General features: G+C 43.3%; 2 protein-coding genes and 1 long non-coding RNA gene across 6 annotated transcripts in view; all 3 read right to left on the reverse strand.

Moving 5' to 3' along the window:
* The window catches only part of LOC133708769 (signal peptide peptidase-like 5), a 68,049-nt gene that overhangs the window by 7,974 nt on the left and 38,840 nt on the right, over window positions 1-21,235 (reverse strand). The window lies entirely within an intron of this gene.
* On the reverse strand, window positions 14,552-15,992 carry LOC133708543 (probable AMP deaminase). Of its 2 annotated transcripts, XR_009845885.1 has the most exons (5): window positions 15,815-15,992; window positions 15,649-15,723; window positions 15,339-15,426; window positions 15,147-15,208; window positions 14,552-14,792 (listed from the first exon to the last, which is right to left on the reverse strand). XR_009845885.1 is itself a non-coding variant. In XM_062134018.1 (4 exons), exons 1-4 carry the CDS (start codon window positions 15,867-15,869, stop codon window positions 14,601-14,603), a joined length of 384 nt encoding a protein of 127 aa, XP_061990002.1. In that variant the 5' UTR covers window positions 15,870-15,992; the 3' UTR covers window positions 14,552-14,600. The 2 variants fall into 2 exon arrangements, 1 of the variants encoding a protein (XP_061990002.1); XM_062134018.1 differs by lacking the exon at window positions 15,339-15,426.
* Window positions 16,044-18,130, reverse strand: LOC133707913 (uncharacterized). Of its 3 annotated transcripts, none has more exons than XR_009845411.1 (5): window positions 17,713-18,130; window positions 17,485-17,631; window positions 16,774-16,867; window positions 16,640-16,683; window positions 16,044-16,236 (listed from the first exon to the last, which is right to left on the reverse strand). It is a non-coding gene; the product is annotated as an uncharacterized LOC133707913 (long non-coding RNA). The 3 variants fall into 3 exon arrangements; XR_009845412.1 differs by having other exon boundaries at window positions 17,485-17,620; window positions 17,713-17,795; XR_009845410.1 differs by lacking the exon at window positions 17,713-18,130 and having other exon boundaries at window positions 17,485-17,706.

Raw genomic sequence — 21,235 nt, forward strand, 5'->3', positions numbered from 1 at the left:
GGCTCTGATACCCGATGGGGTAGAGGATGTGAGCCTCCGGTACCCAATGGGCTAAGCGGTGAATGTCAGCCACGTGGGGCACTGTTGTGCAATAAATGCCCGTCCTCTCATCTGCCGATCTCGAGGAATGGGGAAAGGCGTGGGACACGTGTAGCGATCCTGTGGTTGAGGGCTTTTCGTCTTCAACGACCCTGATGCTTTGGAGGTTGAATTTAAGAGGGAAACCGATTGTTTCCCTTCACTTTCGCGAAAACCCTCAGAGATCAAAGAGAGAGAAAGAGACTGGGTTTTGCAGCAGTAAGGCGAGGAAGAGGGAGCCAGGGAGGAAGTGGTGTTATTGCCTCTTGGACGCTCGATTGTCTGCTGAAGAAAAGGTCAGAACCTTCTCATTCTATTTTGAGCGATTTTTGTTTTTCTTTTGCTTCTGGTTCTGCCATGGATGTTTTCTGTTGTGTGCTTGCCTGTCTGTGTTGTTTGCGTAAAGGAAGAACACGAATAACACTAGTGTTGGTTATGCCTCTTGTTTTGGATTTTTGGGTTTGTTCCATTTTCTGGGTTTTGCTTTGGATTTCTGGGTTTTGTTTGAATTTCTGGGAATTTCTGGGTTTTGTTTAAAGTGGGGAGTGATCCGCGCTTCAAAATGGTCTTAGATCTGGTTAGGCTAACTCTTGTGCTTCTGATTCCAGATATTGCGAGTTTTGAGTTCCCCGGTACTGTAGTTAGGATGGAATCAGAAGTCAAGGGTGGGGATACGGGATCGTCGTACCAGTCCTCTGCCAGGCAAGCTGAGGTAGATATCGATCGGTACTTAGACCAAGTAAATCAATTGGCAGAGAATACTGGATCCTCAAATGGGGTGTTCTCGGAGGGCAGTGAGGAGTCCGACGAGGGTGAGAGCGATGGTGGATCTGCGGAGGCCCCGGTAGTCACGGTGGCAATTCCAGAGGGCATACCGAAGCCTAGGTACACACTTGCGGACGGGACCGTATGCGACGAACCCGGGAGAAGTATGACGATGAAGGAGATCATCGACATGCGACTGAGGTGGGGAATACCGGACGCGGTGAAGCTTAGGCCTCTCAAGGATGGAGAGATGGCCGCGAATCCTGCCCCGGGGTGGGTGGCGTTGCACGAGAACCAGTTCCACCAAGGGTTATCGCTACCGCTGCCCCGGTGCCTACAGTATCTGTTGCGGATGCTGAACCTGTCACCGGGGCAGTTGATCCCGAATGCTATTCGCCAAATATATAGTATGATGGCCATGTGGGACTTGTGCCAACAAGGGTGGCCCTCCGTAAATGAATTCCGCGCGGTACACAGGGTCCTGTACTCAAGGAAGCTGTCCTGTGCGGGCACCGTGACATTTGCCGTTAGGGATTACGAACCGTTGGTTACTGACATGCCTTCCTCGATGAGCAAAAGGTGGAGGAATAAAGTATTTCTAGCTGGGGGGCGGTGGCAAATTAAAAATAAGAAGTGGCAACTGACCGGTACCTTCCAAGCTATCGGGGACCAGTCCTACACCTTATCCGAGGTAGAAAGGAAGAGGATAGCCCGGGTATATGCTGTTTGGTCAGAGAAAGAGAGGAGCTCTTATAGATTCATCCGGCATTCTATACTTTATAGGCTAGGGCTAGGATGGCTCCCTGGTGAGGCTTAAAAAAAAAAATTTATTTATATATATATGTTTTGCATGTCCCTCTTCCTCTCTTTTTTGACAATCTTTGGAACTGATTGCAGTGAAAGCGCCGAAGAGGAAACCCCGGAAAAGCAAAGAGGAGGACAGAATGGACGATAATCAGTTGATGGATATGCTGATGGGCCAGGGAGAAGACGCCCTTCATATTGATGTCGACCTAGGGTCGAAGGCTATGGGTCGGTCCATTGAAGAGACCCTACTGGAGATCGTTGATGCGGGATATGGGGAACCTGATCCTGACGCTCCCGTGACCCAAGTCGCGCAGCGTTCTGCAGCTGATGTCATCACGATAGATGATACCGGGATGGGAAAGGTACCGGTCTCTGTGTCTATTTCTTCTCTCTCCACTGGGAGCGATGAGGCCTTGCTTCCAGGTGAGAAGAAAAGATCACATAGGCATCGGCACCGAAGTGACAAACACGAGGTGACGTATACCGGCCGGGATGTTAAGGGATCCGGTGCGAAGAGGCAGAAGAAAGACCACCCGGGACCAGAATCGTCGCCCTCGCTTGCCCTGTTGTCTCCTGCCATTCCGGTAATCCCCAAGAAGCCCATCAAGCAGCTGTTAAGTGAGTATGGGGTTGCTGATGAAAAGTTCGTGCGGTCCATGCTTAGCGACCTGAAGGACATTGACCTCGACCGGGTGCGGGCCAAGGACAATACACCTAAAGAGAATCGCCGTCTCGCCCGGGAATCTATGATGTGGGTACGGTTTTGCTTTACCCTTGCAATCGATTACCATTGTATATATGTTTTAATCGGTGTGTTTGCAGGCACTCTTCAATGTGTACGCGATTGATGCCAGCGAGGAAGATACTCAACTGAAGGAAGAGGTTAGCAATCTCTCTGGGCAGGTGAAGTATCTGCATGGCGAGAAGGCCAAGCTGGAGAAGGAGCGGGACTCCTTGAAGAAAAAGACCGAGTCTTTGATTCCAATGGTTGCCGAGATGGACGAGTTAAAGCATCGAATCGCGGAGCTTGAGGGTGAAATCTCAGAGGCGCGGGAAGAGGTGAAAAGTGCCCAGGACTCTGAAAAAAAAAGCTGCAGAGTCTACCACGTCATGGAAGGATAAGGCAGACTACCTGGAGGATCGCCTTCCCGTGGAGAAGCACGAGGCCGTGGAGGAGTACAAGGCCTCCGATGAGCTTATTGCCATGCTAGCTGCTGCTCAAGGTAAGGCCGTTATCATGAAGTTCAAGGAGTGGGTGGCCGCCGGGTACTTGGATGAAGCCAAATTCAGGCGGGGGCTTCTTGAGAAGAAGAAGAAAGACCAGGCGGCGGCCAAGTCTGGTGCCGGTGGATCCCAGAGTACCGCTCGTGATCAATAGATGTTTATATAACCAGTACTTCCCCCCCCCCCCTTTTTTTGTTAGTAGAAATTATCCTTGCCCTGAACAATGGCTTTAATTCCTTTGCCTGGTGGTCCAGGCTTTTTGTGAATGGAAATTTTTTGAATTTGAATGGGAATTGGAAAGGAATTAAAATTTCTAGGATTTTGTACCTTAAGCATTTGCTTGCATCACTTATTACTGGAATAGAGTAACTGACAATAGCTATGTCCGGATGTCCGGGAATGTCCGGAGTAGGTAAAAAAATGCTAGAAATGGTCTGAATAATTAATTTTTCCATTCAAATACCACATGGTGGTTAAATACAGAATGAGTACCCGATGGGTAGCTTGCCATAGCTGTATGGTCAAAAAGCAAAAGCTAGGACAAGATGCTCCCGGAGCTACTTGTAATAGTACCGCAGACGCTGGGTATTCCATGGATGCCTGGAAACGGCCCCGTTCATGTCCCGGATGAAAAAGGTTGCGGGGCCTACCTCTTCAATGATCTCGTAAGGGCCTGTCCAGGATGGATCCAGTCCCCGGGGCTCTGGGTAGACCTGCTTCATGACCCAGTCCCCCAACTTCAGTGTGCGGGATTGTACCTTGGCATCGTAATAGCGAGCTATTCTACGCTTGTTAGCCAAGTTATGCATGTGTGCCACATCCCTTCGTTCCTCGAGTAAATCAGCATCGAGTTGTAGGCCTTCTGAGTTGGTGCCCGCATCGAAGTATTCGATCCGGGGACTCTGGACTTGTGTTTCAATAGAGAGTACCGCTTCTGATCCGAAAGCCATGCAGAATGGGGTCTCCCCGGTGGCCTCTGTTGCCCTGGTCCTGATAGCCCACAACACCTCCGGGAGTTTAGCAGCCCAAAGACCCTTGGCTTCGTCGAGCTTCTTTTTCAGTATTTTCTTGATTATCTTGTTGACAGCCTCGACCTGACCGTTGGTTTGGGGGTGAGCCGGGGATGCATAGAGGATCTTGGTGCCCAGGTTTTCTGTGTAAGCCCTCAACTCATCATTGTCAAACTGGGTACCATTGTCCGTGATTATGGTGTCCGGGACTCCAAACCTGCAGTAGATGTTCTTCCACAGGAAATTTTTTACCTTGTCCGTGGTGATGGCGACAAGAGGCTCTGCTTCAACCCATTTTGTTTGATAGTCCACAGCGACGATGACGTATTTGAATTGTCCCACTGCTGTGGGAAGTTTACCAATCAAGTCCAAACCCCACTGACAGAACGGCCATGGTGCAAGGAGGATGGAGAGGGCAATGGGCGGTGCCCTTGGGATATTTGCATACATTTGGCACTTGTGGCAAGAACTGGATATTGTTTGGGCTAGGGCCGACATGGTTGGCCAGAAATATCCTGCCCTTAGGGTCTTGTGTGCAAGGGATCGGGCTCCGGCATGGTTACCGCATACACCAGCATGTATGTCCCTCATTATTTTGTGACCTTCCTCCGGTGTTACACACTTCAGATTCGGGAAGCAGTGGCCTCTTCGGTATAATTTGCCATTCATGATCGTGTATCGAGCTGACCTTAACTGTAGTCTTCTGGCCTCGACCTTATCGTCCGGTGCTAGGCCATCGTGGACCATGAAGCTGTGTGATCCACCGCGAATATCTCTGACACCGTTTTAGAAGTGCTAGGTCTTTCAAGTATTTCGACCTTAGTGGCCCCATAGGTAGGACTTGGAGAAGTTGATGCAAGCTTAGCAAGGGCGTCTGCCTTGTCGTTTTCTGCCCTCGGTATTTGGGTAAAAATGTAGGAGGTAAATCTCTGAACTAATGCCTGGGCCAGAGCCTGGTAAGAGGACATATGGGGCTCCTTTGCCTCGAAGTTACCGCTGACCTGGTTTACGACTAATTGAGAATCACTGAATATATTAAGGTGCTGCACACCTAGTTCCCGGGCGATCTGCAGACCTGCGATGAGTGCCTCATACTTTGCGGTGTTGTTAGATGCCTTGAAGGCAAATTTGAGGGCGTACTCGTAGACTTGATCGTCCGGGCTAATTAGCAGGATACCGACTCCGCTTGTTTTCTTGTTGGATGCGCCATCAACATATAATCGCCAAGTATTTGGTGGAGGTGGATCCGGGGCTAGTGGTTCAAGTGATTCCAGGGATGGGTTATGGGCGGGAATTGACTCAGAAATAAAATCTGCCGATGCCTGGCCCTTAATAGCTGTCCGGGGCTGGTACTTGATATCGAACTCCCCTAGCTCGATGGCCCATTTAATTAACCTGCCCGATGTCTCTGGTTTCTGTAAAACCTGCCTCAATGGGTGATTAGTGAAAACGGTGATTGAGTGTGCTTGGAAGTAATGTCTAAGCTTCCGGGCCGATACCAGGAGGGCCAGTGCTATTTTTTCAATGTCCGGGTACCTGGATTCTGCACCAGTGTACCCTTTTCTAGCGTAGTACACCGGGTACTCGCAATCTGAGTCTTTCCTAATCAGAGCTGAGCTCACAGCTGTTGAAGATGCCGCCAGATATATGTAGAGCATTTCTCCTGGAACAGGTTTGTAGAGTAGAGGTACCTCTGAGAAGTATGCCTTCAAGCCAAGAAAAGCGGCCTCGTGCTCAGCTGTCCAGGCTATTACCTCGACGTGCTGGGTCTTTAGCAATTTGAAGAAAGGAGTACACTTGTCCGTCAGCCTGGAGATGAATCTTGACAGAGCGGCCACCTTGCCTGTAAGAGATTGGACCTCGTTCTGGTAGGTTGGGGATACCATGTCTAATATAGCCTGCACCTTCTCCGAGTTGGCCTCAATTCCCTTGTGGCTAATGATGTACCCGAGAAACTTTCCTACCTCGACCCCGAAGACGCACTTCTGTGGGTTAAGCCGCATACCATTGCGTAATATGATGGTGAAGACGGTTGACAAGTCGGTTACGTGGTCCTCCGAAGTTAAACTTTTTTACCAGCATATCGTCCACGTAAACCTCCATGATAGTACCGATAACTTCCTCAAACATGGAGTTGACAAGTCGCTGATAAGTGGCACCTGCATTCTTTAATCCGAAAGGCATGACCTGGTAACAATAGAGACCTTTGTCTGTGGTAAAGGCAGTGTGCTCCTCGTCTGCCGGGTTCATTCACATTTGGTTGTACCCACTGAACGCATCCATGAAACTGAGTAACCGGTACCCAGCGGTGGAGTCGATTAATTGGTCAATTCGCGGGAGCGGGAAGCTATCCTTAGGGCACGCTCGGTTGAGGTTTGTGTAGTCCACACACATGCGCCATGATCCCGGAGATTTCTTTGGCACCATGACCACGTTGGCTAACCACCGGGGGTATGTTACTTCCCTGACAAAGTTGATGGCCATCAACTTCTTTACTTCAACCTGGATAGCCCAATACTTATCGTGTGTGAAGGCCCTTCGCTTTTGTCTTACTGGTGCCGAATAAGGAGCAATACTAAGACTGTGCGTGGCTATCTCCATTGGTATACCGGGCATGTCCTCATATGACCAGGCGAATGCAGACGTGTTAGAGCGGAGGAACGAGATCAACGTTTCCCTGATGACCGGAGACAGCTTAGTACCTATCTTGACAGTCCTGTCCGGGAACTGCTCTGATAGCACCACCTCTTCAATGTCCTCTACGGCACCGGGCCGTTCTTCGTCTGAATCGGTATCACCTCTGGGATCCTCGTACCTGTCTGTCACAGGGTTAGTAGCTACGGGCAACATCTCAGACTTTCCCCTGCCGCGAGATACAGTCAAAGAATAGCATTTCCTCGCCGCGGCATGATCACCCCGGATCGTAGCAATGCCAACCGGGGTTGGCACTTTCATCATCAGCATGTGACCTGCAATGAAGGTTTTCAGACGCCAAAGTGCCGGTCGACCGAGGATAGCATTATAGGATGAAACGCAGTCCACTACGATGAACTCTGTTTTGATGGTTGAACAATTCGGACTTTCGCCTACCGCGATCGATAGGTAATCTGATCCGAGTGGTTGGACGATATCTCCTGAAAAGCTAATGAGGGGCTCATTATCTTGTGACAGCTTGGCTCTCCCTCTGTTCAAAGCTTTGTACGCATCGCGAAATAATACGCTAACTGAGGCCCCGGTGTCCACGAGCACCCGGGACATTATATAATGGTCCATTTGGAGAGTGATTAAGAAGGGATCATCATGGGGCATCTTCAGATCGGCTTCCTCCTCCTGCAGGAATGTCACCGATGCCCATCCCGTATCCCCGTCTTGCTGCGGGGCCTTGTGGAAATTGAAAACTTCCAGACGACCGAAACTAGAATTTCGCTTCTTCCTTTGGGGAGGTAACTCTTTCGGGCCCCCACCGTGGATCGTGAAGATCTGGCCGTACACGTCCACAGCTCCTATCTCCTTAGCAGGCATGTACCGTTGAAGCTTGCCCCTCTGGATAAGGGACTCGATAGTATTTTTTAAAGCAACGCAGAGATTGGTATTGTGTCCGGCATCCTCATGATAAGTGCAGAACCTTCCGGTATCCTGCTGCGTAAGTTTACTCTTCGGGAACTTCCTTGGGGGTGGGCCCGGTATCTCATCCTTGCTTTCATTCCAAATAGTCTCGTATGAAGCGTTAAGGATTGTGAATACCTTATACCGGGGTGGTGGTGGTGTTCGCGGGGCTTGCTGTGCCTTTTGCTCCCGGTGAGGCTGAGTGGTCCCGTAATTGTTAGACCTAGACGAGGATTCTTTGCTTCTTTTGTTCGAGGTATGGGGTGACCTGTCATGACTATGGACCCACTCCCTCTTTCGAGGCTCATCCCTGACCGTCGAGGCCGGTGTGGAAACCCTTAGCTCTGGTCTGGGGCTATCCTCGTATGTTTCGAATTCGGCCTGGGCATGTCTGATGGCAGTGGCCATCAGCTCATCGTAGTTAGCTGGAGGATTATGGTTGATCCCGTAGAGAAATTCTCCGCATCTTAAGCCCCTCCTGAAAGCCAGCTCAGCCAGTTCCTTATTAAGGTCCTGGCACTTAGCGGTAGCCGCCTGCCATCGATTTACAAAAGACTTCAAAGTTTCATTTTCTACCTGCTGGACCTTTAACAAACCCTTTGGTGTGTGTATCCCATCGGTGCGTAAGATGAATCGAGCTACAAACTTGTCAGCTAACTCCTTGAAATTCCCTACAGAACCGACCGGCAGTTCGTAGAACCAGCTCAAAGCCTCCCCTGACAAGGTCTCCTGGAACATATTACAACACACTTCATCCGTATATCCCTTGGCGCTTGTTTGCGATCGGAAGGCCTGTAGATGTTGGTAGGGGTCTCCAACTCCCGTGTAGTCAATCTTCAGTGGCTTCGATATATCCGCTCGAATGGCTCCTCTAACCTGTTAGGTAAAAGGGCCCGGGCGGTCCTCGTAGGTGGTCATGGCTCTCCAGGTGTCCCTGTTTTCTGTGGCCTGCACCCTTGCCTGCAGGGCATGCAAAGAGTTGCTCATTTGCATAAGTAATGCCGTGTTTGCATCGGTTACCGGGGGGATATTCAGAACGGGCTGTGGTAACGGCGGTGGTGGTAGATGCCTCAAGTTTTCCGGGAACAAGTCTACCGGCACTTGGATTATCCGTTGACCGCCTTCCGTAGAAGGTGCTGGGGCGATGTTGGAGTCTCCTGCTATCGGGGCAGCGTTCACGCTTGCTGCTAGTTGGGATGCTCTAGCCAAGGCCTGGGTGAGTGCCTCGTTGTGCTGGTGCCTCCTGTCCAGTGCTCGGGCCAGCGCTGTGTTTTCATCTTCCAAATCCTGTATTCTTTGTTGCGTAAGGCGGTTTGTTTCCCTATCGGTACTCTGTTGTTCCCGATCGATCCTGGATTGTTCCCTAAAGGCTGCTATCTCAGCTCGCATAGACTCCAACTCCGATACCGGAGCCACTTGGTCCGGGACCTGCGGGTCCAAGGATCCGAGACCATGCATTCCTCCAACACATGGCGTTTCTGCTGACGAAGTTCCCGGAGAGAATATCAGTGCCCGGGCGACACTTCTACCCTCTCCTGCCGTTCCTTCCGGCTCAGTCATGATACGGTCCCCTATCTGGCGCGCCAATGTTTCTGGTGGCTTTCTCTGGGTACCTCACACAGAATGCTATACCGTCTGGGGTACCGATCCAACTCCTAAATCCTATACCAAGAATACACGCTTAAAGGGGTAAACCGTACCGGACGGTTTACGCCTCTCCGATGCCTGAGTGAGAAACTAATATAGATGTGTAATAAGTAAATAGTGGACAAAGGAGTTATTACCCGTAAAAGGTGGTTGTGCTAATGCCTTTATACTCGAACATGGGAAAGGAGTCTCCCCTATCTTCGATGTGGGACACAGGTTTGCTCTTCTGATGCCATATCAGCCCTTCTGTTGTGTAAATCGTTGGGCTGTGCTGGCCTGTCCCGGGCCCTGGGTGCCCGAGGTGGTATCCCATATGAGCCCCGCCATGGTGGGTCGTGAACCCGGCCCATGGCATAGTACCTGGGAGTACCGATGGGTCCCAGCCGATAGTGCCAAACTTAGTTGAGACTTCCCTAGTATGTACAGAGTTTATATTCACAGTTGTGATTTGTTGTCAGTGTTTTAAGTTCAAATATTAGGAATGCAGAGTACTCATCTTCTTTATTTGGTTGTGAGTATCCTTATGTGGTTGGATATTATAGGATAAGGATTTTCTTTGCATATTATGTATGATTTGGTTGGAGTCGATTTTGTGTGCTGTTGTATCCTGCCATCCTGGTTCTTCCTGATTGGCAATCAGATTTCACAGGCATTGAAAGGACGAACACTTGCACAATGAAAATTTCATGACCTGACTATATAAATGAGAATAATTTGGGACACATGCAACATTCAGTGGCTGAGATTGATTTGGGACACATGCAACATTCAGTGGCTGCTTTTCATTTTCCACTGGCTCCAAGAACCTCCTTTATTTCCTCAAAAGGAAAAAAATAGGGAATAAAATAGGTCTGAGTGTGCTTATCTTATGAGTAATTTTCAAATCAAGCAGATCCTGGGCCTCTATGGATGGTAGAATTGAGTTCTTCCTACAATCATTAGACATTTCTCCACTAAATACCACTTATTAGGATTTTAATTTGAATGTAATCAAAATTGTAAGAAAAGCCTTCTTCTCAACTTTATGCAGTACATCTTTCATTGTTTTTTTTTTTTTTTTTTTTGAAAGAAGAGCTGGTGCAGCTGCCCTCAAACCTTGATTAATAAAACTGCCGAATACAATAGAGGGAGGAGACATTAAGCCTAAACCTCTTATTACAATAAGCATCTAAAGAACGTCCCAAAATAATATTAAGAGACTTTACAAAATACATGTATTCTAACAAGCACTAATTAGTAAATAGTGCACTACTGGCAGTGGCGGAGGGAGGCAGGAGCCTTGGGTCCTGTGCCCCACTCAGCTTTTCAGAAAAAAAAAAAAAAAAAAAAAAACTAAGATATATATATATATATATATATATATATATATATATATATATATATATATATATATAGATATATAGTATTAATATTATATTCATATCATATTCATATCTCAACTTGATGAATGTACTCTTTCCACCATCTTCACGTGCTCTTCTTTCTTTTCTTATTTTTGATGTGCTTTGGTGGGATTGTTTGAGGTCCCATGTTTGACCATCTATTAATATCATATTTTTTTTATACGCATCATATAATATTTTTTCTTTCCTAAATCCTTTTGACATCAATGTATAATTTTTTTTTGAGGAAATAGATAATTTCATTAATTTATCCATGGCCAGAAGGCACGTACATCAGATGCTGTCTTATACTAAAACTCATAAATGGCACAAGCTACCGAGCAAAGGACAGGTGACCCTCACTGTTAACACATACGCTCACTTATTGAGCCTAGCAACAAAAAGCTAATCCTCACTACGAACCTCTCTTTAAATAGTAAACCTAGTCGCCTAGAGACCTCAATTGGTGTACAACTAGAAAAAACTAAGATGAAAGTAATAGAAGACCAACTTTCTAGTAGTAGGCAAGAAGACCAGGAAAGCCTAAGGCTTTCCATTGCCATTTTCTCGAACCTCCAGCTGCAGGGTAATGCTCCTCCAGGATCCCAAATACGAAACCCTGAAGAAATAGAGCCTATTCGCAGGGTCCACCCAAGAACCCAATTCCAACAGGAACACACTCCAGGCCCATCTCATTTTAGCCTTAAAGCTGATTTGGGCCACCACAGCCCTGCAGGATAGGTGTCTTTAGGGCTAATCTCGTGAAACAACAGTAGCAGTAAAGGAAGTGAGACCCTTGGAGCAAAAGCTGGGTACAGGTCCCTGGGTCCCAAATCCAAACCCAAGAATAGGTTTAGCCTGTCAACACAATGGACATGGGCCGCATAGCAGCCCGAAATACCCAGGCTGATCTAGACATCAATGTATAATAGATAATAGAACTTGTTATAAATGATTTCTATTTCTTTATTACTTACAGATTTTCAAGTCAATAAAAAAATAATTAAAAAAATATTCTATTACATCAATAACATGTGTGTGTATCATCAAGTAATGATTTTCAATCAATTCTTTTGTGAAGAGTAATACTATAGTCACTTCTTTTGGTTCTAACTACTCCTTTATTCTTCATTCAAATATGTTAAGATACTTTAAAAGAAAAGAAAATCCAAGTGTAGACTCGCTTAAATGTGAGCGTCCCAGTGATCTTTAAGGTTTGCTTTAGCTTAGGTAGGTTACTCCAGATTTTCTTGCTGGATTTCTTATGTAAGTTTTGGTAGACTTCAGCCATTTGCTGTTGATCTAATGAATTCAACTTCTATTTAAAAAAAAAAAAAAAAATTCTTGGTGTAGAGGAGTCGTCGGGTATAAATACTAGTATAGATGATGAGACTATCATGCAACGATTTCAAAATATGAAATCTCGTTTAGCAAAATTACCACACACGGGAACCAAAACAAAAGAAGGAAGGAGATAGGATCCGCCTGCACGTCCGAAAGGAACCAAGACCAGAAGATGCGGCATCGATCAGCTCCTTAAGTTGCTTCCTTAGCTCTGATAGTTCCAGGGGGCGGCGGCGCAAAAGGAGAATCTAGTCATTTAGTTAGTTCATAACAATCTCTGTAAAGCAAGGGGCAAAGCTTCGTAGACAGCTTCCCCCCTTCGTCGCTTCTGGCGAAGCTGCAAGTTCATGAGAAAGTGAATGAAGGAGCCATGTTCCTAAAAGGGGTGACCATCTTTATGTTTTCTTCCCTTCCCTTCCCCTCTCCCTTCAAAGCCTATAGGTTGACCATTGTAATATATACAAATTACATTTATTGATTTTGTATGTTTTTATATTTATATTTTTTTTGTGCCCCAGTAAACCTAAATTCCTGGCTCCATCATTGACTGTTGGCTACTCTATTTGCTTTGACATAGCGGGGACACACTGGAAAGATAACTCGATTACAACAAAGCATAATTACTAAAATCACATCTTTCCTACTATGTTGCCGCAGGAAAATAAATCTGACGACACTGAGTTTCATTCTGCCACTAAGAGGTTGCAACCATTTAACAATGGATCGCCTCCTCACTAGGCCAGACAAGGCACTAAGAGTGCAGACATGAACATTTAGCCTGACTAGCCCTACAAGATAAATGCATGGATTTATTTCATGCCAAAGGCGAGACAATACTAACCAAATAAAATAAATAAAACTAAAAATATAAATAAAAAATCCAGCCCAGGTCAGACCTAAAAAATAAGCCCAAGCCTAATCCTCATCCAAGAAAACATGCCGCCAGCCAAGCTTGATCCAAACCCCCCACCGCCGGACCGCCAAGTGTTCCTCCCAGCTGGTACCGCCAAACTGCCACCGGACCTCCATCACCGTGCCACAGATAAGTGTTTCTTCTACCAAACAAAGTCTTCCCCAGATCAGATTCAAGGAATCCAACCCGGATCGGTTCCGTCTGATCAAAGCCCGACCAATCTGCCGCGATCCCGTCACCCCCCAACAGCCTCCGATCGTGCAACACGAGTTCCTTCCCCCGATCAGACCTGCAAAGGACAAACCAGAAGTCGATCGCCGCCGCAAACTCCCTTCTCCTCACTACCCAAACCAGCATTGCAATCTCCCCGATACGAACACGACGATCGAGGTATCCGACCTCTCCCCAGACCCAAATGTAGTCGACAAGGCCCATTCGACGACAGTAAAAGGGCTCGCCATCGGACAAGGTGAAGAAAACTCTTGTTTCTCTCAGGCGCGTGTAAGCGTATTCTAAACTCTCTCTAAAAAAAGTTGTTTACATCTTCCATTGTTTGAACTTGATAAATGAAATCTGAAGTAAATGTCTGTATGTTTGAAACTGAGTTTAGTTATTTGCAGTTTCAGTTTAGTTTTGACAAATCCCGCGGCATAGTGCTGTTGCTCTTTCTGGTATATATATTTCGACTGTCTTTTATAATAGTGTCAACCTTGGGACCATATAAAATATCATCACTAATTGTACTGAGCAATGCAAAATATCATCACTAATTGTACAGAGTAGAGAAGCTTCATAGGAAAAGAAGGAATACAGAGCAAAAAGCTTCACAGAGAAAAGTAATTTTCACTCTCTATATTCCTATTGCAAGTTCATAATGTTAGGAATGTTATTTCTCATTGAGTGCTTCTTTATTCACTACAAAAAAAAATTCATTTGGCCACGGCTTTGTGCCGTCGCGGAAAGTATGTTTGCCGTCGCAAAAGACCAATGGCGACGGCTAGGCGACGGCAATTACGCCGTTGTCGTTGGTGGCGTCGCCATTGCTCATGGCTACGGCAAAATGCCGTCGCAACCGTATTTAGCGACGGCAACGAGCGTAGCAATGATTTGGTCGCTTATTTGGCGACGGCATGTAGCGACTGAAAACGCCGTCGCAAGTAACCTATTTGCTTGCAATAAACTAATTTTTTTTTTTAATGAAATTTTCCCTCCACCCCAAGTGAAATTAATTGCGACGGCGTCATTGCCGTCGCCACCTCAAATATTGTCCATATGAAGCTTTAGCGACAACCAATTGACCACCCAATTTTTTCTGCCATTTTACACACAATCAAAAGATATAGTAAAACAATATAAAGCACCAAAATAATCCTTTCATTCATAACTATCTCACAACTGATAAGTGCCAAGTTATATTTCATTACCAAGTACAAATTGAAATTAACCAAACAAACCAGAGTCTTTCATAATTATACGAATCTACTAAGAATCTACCATACTAGATAACTGAAACTCTGGAAGAAACATTCCCAAACTTAATATTGTTCAAAAGCAGACTTGACCACAATACTATTTATCATTAACTAGAGGGCTTGGTGAGTACTGGAGCGTGCTCAATTTCTTGATCACTAGTTGAATCTGGATGAACTCCTTCTCCTATGGACTCCCTTCTAATTTCATGGCCACTGGATGCATCTTGAACCTATCACATGCATAATGATACAGTATGTACAATATATCCCATTTCCTGGTATATATTGTACAGTCGTGGCAGCTGAAAGAAGACAAAAATTGCATAATAAGAATTCAAGTTTTTACAGAATCCTAAACCCTAAATCTAACATTGTTACTAGAACCCCCAAATTCATATGACCTATTTCTGAAAGGTAATCTTGCATTTACCTGTATCAACCATACAACATTCTCACTGTACAATTCATTGTTCACTATCCAACTAGCCATTTGGTCCCACTCACTTTGCTTCTTGCCATATTTTGATATTCTGTGCTCAGCCATCTGCAGTATAAAAACAGAGCATCAGGCAAGGAGCCAATCTGGACATGCAGTGAAATAAGAAAGACAAACAAACAAGAAGGAATGGAGAGGGAGTGGTCATTTGTTCCATATCAATGAACATTCAGAGAGGCAAGGAAGGATCATTCAGAAACCTAAACTTGATCCAGATATCTAAATTATTATAAACACTAGTATTTACATCCAACAAATTGGGAAATTAAAGTATGTATGAATTAATTAATAGTTGGAGCGTTAATCCACACTAGCAGTCTATCATTCTTCATAATTGATGATTAAAAAAAAGGGAAATAAAACCACTAAAACCTATACAAAAGTAGCAGAGCATGAAAGCACCTGATATTTACTGGCAGAAAGATCAGAAAACACTTGCTTTGTCAGCTCAGCAAGGAAACGGCCTATTCAACAAAAGATAATCATGAAAATTAATGCCTCTAAGACTTGACAGAAATAACATCTCAAAAGCCATGGCTTGAGAATCCAATACTTAACTATGAAAAGAGCAAGTAAGCCAATAAACAATTATACCTTGGATAAGATTATCCTGCTTAAGGAAAATCTCCCTGAGCCTTTTTTGAAAACAGAAAGCATAGGCAGTAAAAACTGTGCCCAGAAGCTAAAGCAAAAAGCAATTGCAAAAATGCAACATAGTTACTTGAATGAACATAGTTATATAATGCATTTTGTAGAAAAACAGCACACAGTGAATGGAAGTCAAAGAGAAAGTCAATTAAATCCATCAAGCAATAAAGAGAAAAACATTGACCGACTTCACCATTGAAAAGAAAAACACCAAAAGTTAGTCGGAGGAAATAGGAAAAGAGAAATGAGATTATACCTATCCCATGTTGCCGATGATAGTCAAACATCAAGGTCTCAGCAACACGCTTGCCCTCACATTTGTTTTTATTGTCTGTTGGAAATCATAAGTGCAAATGTTAGATGTCTGGAGATTTACCATAAACTTCAGATAGTTTTATGTTGGAGGTAAAGAAAGAACTTACATGATTGCACAGGAAAAAGAGAAAAAGGAAAGTAACAATGACATGTTTTCATCATGGAGCTAAGAAACTTGTCTATCTGATCTCAAAGGACTGTCAAAGCATGTAAAACAGAATGAGGCTGAGATCTCGACAGTTGAAGATAGTACTATTGCTGAAAACAATGATGTGACGGATTGAATCGGCGCTTTTCTCGCCTGGATATTTTATCATAGTGTGATAAATATGGTAAAACTGAAGCATTCCGAGAATCCGAGTATAAACCACACAGAATGATATGGCATAATGCCCTTACCATGTTCCTGAATAGCTTTGGCAACCATTTGACAGTAGCTTCAAAGTAGTTTGCCCCCATTATTGGAAAATCCCATGCTGACAAAATGGCCAAAAACTTTGGTATTGGAAGGTCCCGGAGATGAGCTCCCCTGGAGGAGGAAAAAAGAAAGGAGTTGCATGTTCAGAATCTAGCTAATATATACTATATCTTTGTCTAAATATCATGTGTGCTTTTGAATGTATACTTCTCTGCATATTTATCTTGCAAATTTGCAAGCCATAAAAAAAAATCTTGCAAATTTGCAAGTTCATCAAAGCCATAAGAATTAAAAGGGCATGGGAAACCAAATTAGTCAATACAGCAAGAAGGCACGGTAGAAGTAAAGAAGAAAAAGGGTGGTAATATGAATTGCAGGAAATGGAGGCAAAAGCGATATTCTGCGCAATACAGTCAGTTCTAAACAATATAAGGATATTCTGATAGAAAAATGATACATGTGACTGAAATTAATAGTTAATTATATAAAAGGATAGTAAATTGGCATTACATACCAAAACAGGAAACTTGACAATGATAGCTCCAGCAATACATAGTTCTTCAAATGAAATTGTGGGCATAAAAACTTGCCAATGTTAGAAAGAAACGTGACATAAACCCAACCTGAAAAGAAAGAGGAAGTTCTTACCAAATGTGGAGGTGTCAAAACTCAAAGTGCAAACAATAAGAGCTTGCTGACAACAGTGAACAGTAGCTTCCCAATCTTGGCTTTCACACTTCTTCTAGACAACAAAACAAAAATGAACATTGCTTTGATCATCAGTTGATGCCAGAAACAAAGAGAAAGGTCTTGTAAATTTAGCAGCTAATAAAAAGCTAAAAAGACAGTAGTATGTTTGATGAGAATAAGGTCATTATTTATACTCAGGGTTAAATATCCTAAAACAAATCAGTTGAAAGGAAACACTGACAATTACTTAGTTTAGTTTGATTGGGTTGTAAAGAAGAACAACATTCTGATTTGTAGGTATTTAGAATGAAGGTTGGCCAACTTAATGATTTATTAATCAATTTAGCCAGTCCATTAAGACAAAGAGCACAGACAGATTCAATCATGTTCAATCCAAATTGTGGCTGTTTAGTAAAATGGAAGAACAGTGTACAAAAGGATAGAAAAATAACACACCTGGTTGAAATGAAAATTTAATTTGAATTCAAAATTTATCATTGAACACATGAAAATGTTTGAGGCGATAGTAAATTGGCATAAAGCTGATGAAATGAAAAATCTCAAAAAGTGTTCTATGCTTTCACATTACATCTAGTGGTTTGTGTTCTATGGTGGAGTAATGATATGAATAATAAATCAGCAGAATTGTATCAAGTATAAGAGGCTGACCTTTGAGTGCAAAGTTTAGATCGTTCTTCTTTGGCTCATAAACGTTAAACAATGTCCCTTGGTTTGTCAGTATTTATCCAAATTGAGTCCATTTTGTTTGCTTGGAACTGCACAGGGATGGTCAGAGTTGAAATGCCTGCAAATATTCTGTAGTTTATTGAAATACCACAACAATTGACTTTGTCCCCAAACATTGTATACTTTTCAAATTAAATAAATGTTCCCAACCTGCTTCTCTGAGCTTTTTAACCTCTGTAAGCATCCAGCAATTTCTGCAAATTCAACTATATCAGAGATTCACTGTAACAGAACGTCCCTTCAGGCATGAATGAAATTCTATTCAACCCAAAACCCTTCAACTATGAATGAAATTATATTCAATACCTCAAAGCCAATGCTCCTTTTGGCTACTGACGCTATCCATGTGTAGCCATTGCAATTCTTTTTTGTAGTGAACAATCAAGCAAAAACCATACCCTCATTTTCAATTTCCACAATCGACGATCAAACAAACCAAACCCAAAACCCAATTTCACCAAAAAACAAAACAATGGAAAACCCACAAATCTAAAACCCCCAATATCCATCGAAAGACCACAACTTTAAACAAAACCCATAATAATCGAGACCATATTCACATCCAAATACAACCAGACCTGAGAATTAAGGGAGACAATTACTGGACCCAAAAGAAAAACCTAAATCTCTTAAGCTTCCACTACAAAGGGAGCTCACAACTCTTTCGATCTTCAAAATAGACTAAAACCCTAACGTATCCTATCAGAATTTGATATTAGATTCGGTGAAAGTTTACATAATATGAAAACCCAATCTAATTAACAGATTTTCAAAGGAACTCTTGACATACAGATGTACATAGTACTGACCTTTTCCTTTTGTTTCTCACCCAGAGGAAGGATCTTGAGAGGAACGATTGGTTTGTAGATAGCTTGGTAAACTTGACAGGACAGAAATCGCAGCAATTAGTCGGCGGTTACATTCTGCTACGAATTTGGCAGATCTAGAGAGGAAATCTGAAAGTAATCATCAGTGTCGGATCGAGATGGAGTCATGGGGTCAAAGAAGAAAGAGAGCAGCGCAGAGAAAGAAAAGAAGTTTTCTTTTAATCAAAGAGATAGAATCGTTCAGATAACCACCCTAAAGCGACGGCAAGTGTTTTGCAGTAGCAAACTGTTAAAAACTTGCGACGGCTAATGCTTGCCGAAGTAAATTCATAGTGGTTGGCGACCACTAGGGGCGACGGCAGTTAATACGGTCGCAAAATCTCTATACAATTGCGACGGTCAAGTTTTGCCGTCGCAAAAGAGTAGGCTTTAGCGACGGCAATTGCACGCCGACGCAAATTGGTGAAGCTAATTGAATTCTTTTTTGTAGTGATTAGGATAAACCTCCTTTTGTGATGAACATTAACCCTTGAGTGTTTACCAAGGGTGAATATTTTCTTTTCTCAGATATCTAAAGCATTTGAAACAAGAGATACACAAGCAATGAATATACATCATACAGCAATTAACTTCAAACCAAACTAAGAATGACTGCTTAACTGGAACATTCATATATATTAATTCACATTTTTCAAAAATAATTTCTCTACAAACTCCTCTCGGCTTTGTTCCAAAGGTTGTTTTTTCTGGTGAGGTGACGGTGCTTGTTCGTCAAGGGTAGCGTTGGGATGGTGGTCAATGGGAGTCAGGATGATGGAGCCGCAGTTAGGCCGGGTCTGTGGTTTTGGGCCCAATCTGGGAAACAGTGGTTTGGTGTTTTGGTGTTTTTTTCTTTCATTATTTTAGGTCGGGTGCACTGCAGGTGGTGGCAGAGACAATCATCACTTTGGCCTTCCTGAGAGTCATTCCTACCTAGTTTAGAGTCAGCACAAAGTCTGCCTGTGGCATAGACGAGCATTAATGGCTTTCTAGGAGGTCTTTCCTGTCAGGATTTGGGTTGGAAGTGATGGCGCTTTGGAGTAGTGGTGGGATGACGGTGTTGGGTGTTCTTTAGTCCTAGGTCTGACTGTCCAGAAATCCCCTTGATCGGGTTCGAAGCAACGACGAGTGTTGGCTTGGTCGATCAATTGCTGGCCAGGTGGATTCTGGGTGAGAGTTGGTGTTCTTGGCTGAGTCTGCTCCAACACGTTTTGTTGTTTCTGCCACTTTGTCTGGTGCCAGTTTAGTATTTTTAGTTAAGTTTTTTAGTATGTTTGGAGTCGGGGCCTAGTTTGGCTTCAACAGTGCGTCAGTATAGATGTCCATTTTGACGTCTAAAGTGGGGAAAGTTTCGGTTGAAGCTTTTATCTCCCATTCTCATTGTAATCTTCGTTTTTATTAATGAAGTTCTTATTTGATCAAAAAAAAAAAAAAAACTCCTCCATCTTCCACCGGATATAACTCAGGGAATCTAATCCCTGCTATGGATAGAGTGAACAATCAAAAGCAAGTTCAAAAATAAAATTTCCTAAGAGATATTGGTCCTTCCTGAACTTTAACAACACTAAATCTGCCAAGATTCAACCCAAGAACAAAATGACCAACAACACCTTAGAGCATCTTTAGCAATGCTAGCCATTTTTGAGTTAAATTTTAGCCAAAGTAGCTAAAAAGTCATTTTAGCTAGCCACTTTAGAAATACGTCTGCATCAATGTTCTCTATTCTGGCTAGTTTTGAATTTATATTATTTTTTAAATGAATAATAAATAGTTTAAATGTATTTATAAATTACATAAAATAGCTTAAAAGGAATGTTTTAAATTATAGAGAGCCTCATTTCGCTCTCTATATTTAGGAGCGAGATAGCTAAAAGTTATAATGGAGAGCCACTTAGGAGTTTGGTGCAGCTGCTAAAATAGATAAAAAGCTAAACATGCTCTCCAAAATAGCTTAGGAGTCAAAATAGAGAGTCTGCTAAAGATGCTCTTAATGTGCCATTTCGGATGAATTACCATTCATGATATGCACAGTAATGCTTCAAAAATCAAGACATAAAAAATGTATGAAAATACAAATGCATACTCAAGCCTAAAATAATAACATATGCTTACATGATAATCCATTAAATATGGTAAGAAGAGATAATCAGTATACGTCAAACCTCCATATCGCAAGCTAGAAGCTTCATATCCACTCCCACCATCTCTTGGTAAATTACTTTCCAAAATGAAGACAACTAGACATAACAAGTAAAACCAGCGGTGGGGTTAACTACATTTGAATCTGCAAAATGTAAATTATATTACAATCCCTTGTAGTACTAGATATCTGACAGGAATAAATATAGTTTTCAGTGAGATCACAAAAGCCCTCATGTGTTGTTCATCTGATAGAAGTCTACTATTACTTTGAGCATTCTTCTAAAGAAAATTCTAATGAAAAGCTTCAACTTCATCCTTGAAGTGTTTGAGTAGGCTATTCATGCTCATTACTTTGAAATCTCCCTTATCTCTAATCCGTACACTAACCTATCCAGTTTTGACGTCCTCCTTGCCAATAACTAGAATGTAGTTGTACTGTGCCATATGAGCTTCTCGCACCTTTTTCTATATGGTCCTATCACTTGTGTCAATTTCAACATAATAACCAGCCTGAAAGATCTTGTCGCGGGCCTGTTTGTTGGAAAAGAAATATCCCACATAAGAAAAGTAACAAATAAAATATAACTTATAAGTGGGAGGATCACACCCAATTGTACCGACACCATTTGTGATTAAAATCCAACACCTAACAGGTGGTTAAGTTG

Source organism: Rosa rugosa, chromosome 5 (assembly GCF_958449725.1).
Source record: "Rosa rugosa chromosome 5, drRosRugo1.1, whole genome shotgun sequence".
Taxonomy (NCBI): domain Eukaryota; kingdom Viridiplantae; phylum Streptophyta; class Magnoliopsida; order Rosales; family Rosaceae; genus Rosa; species Rosa rugosa.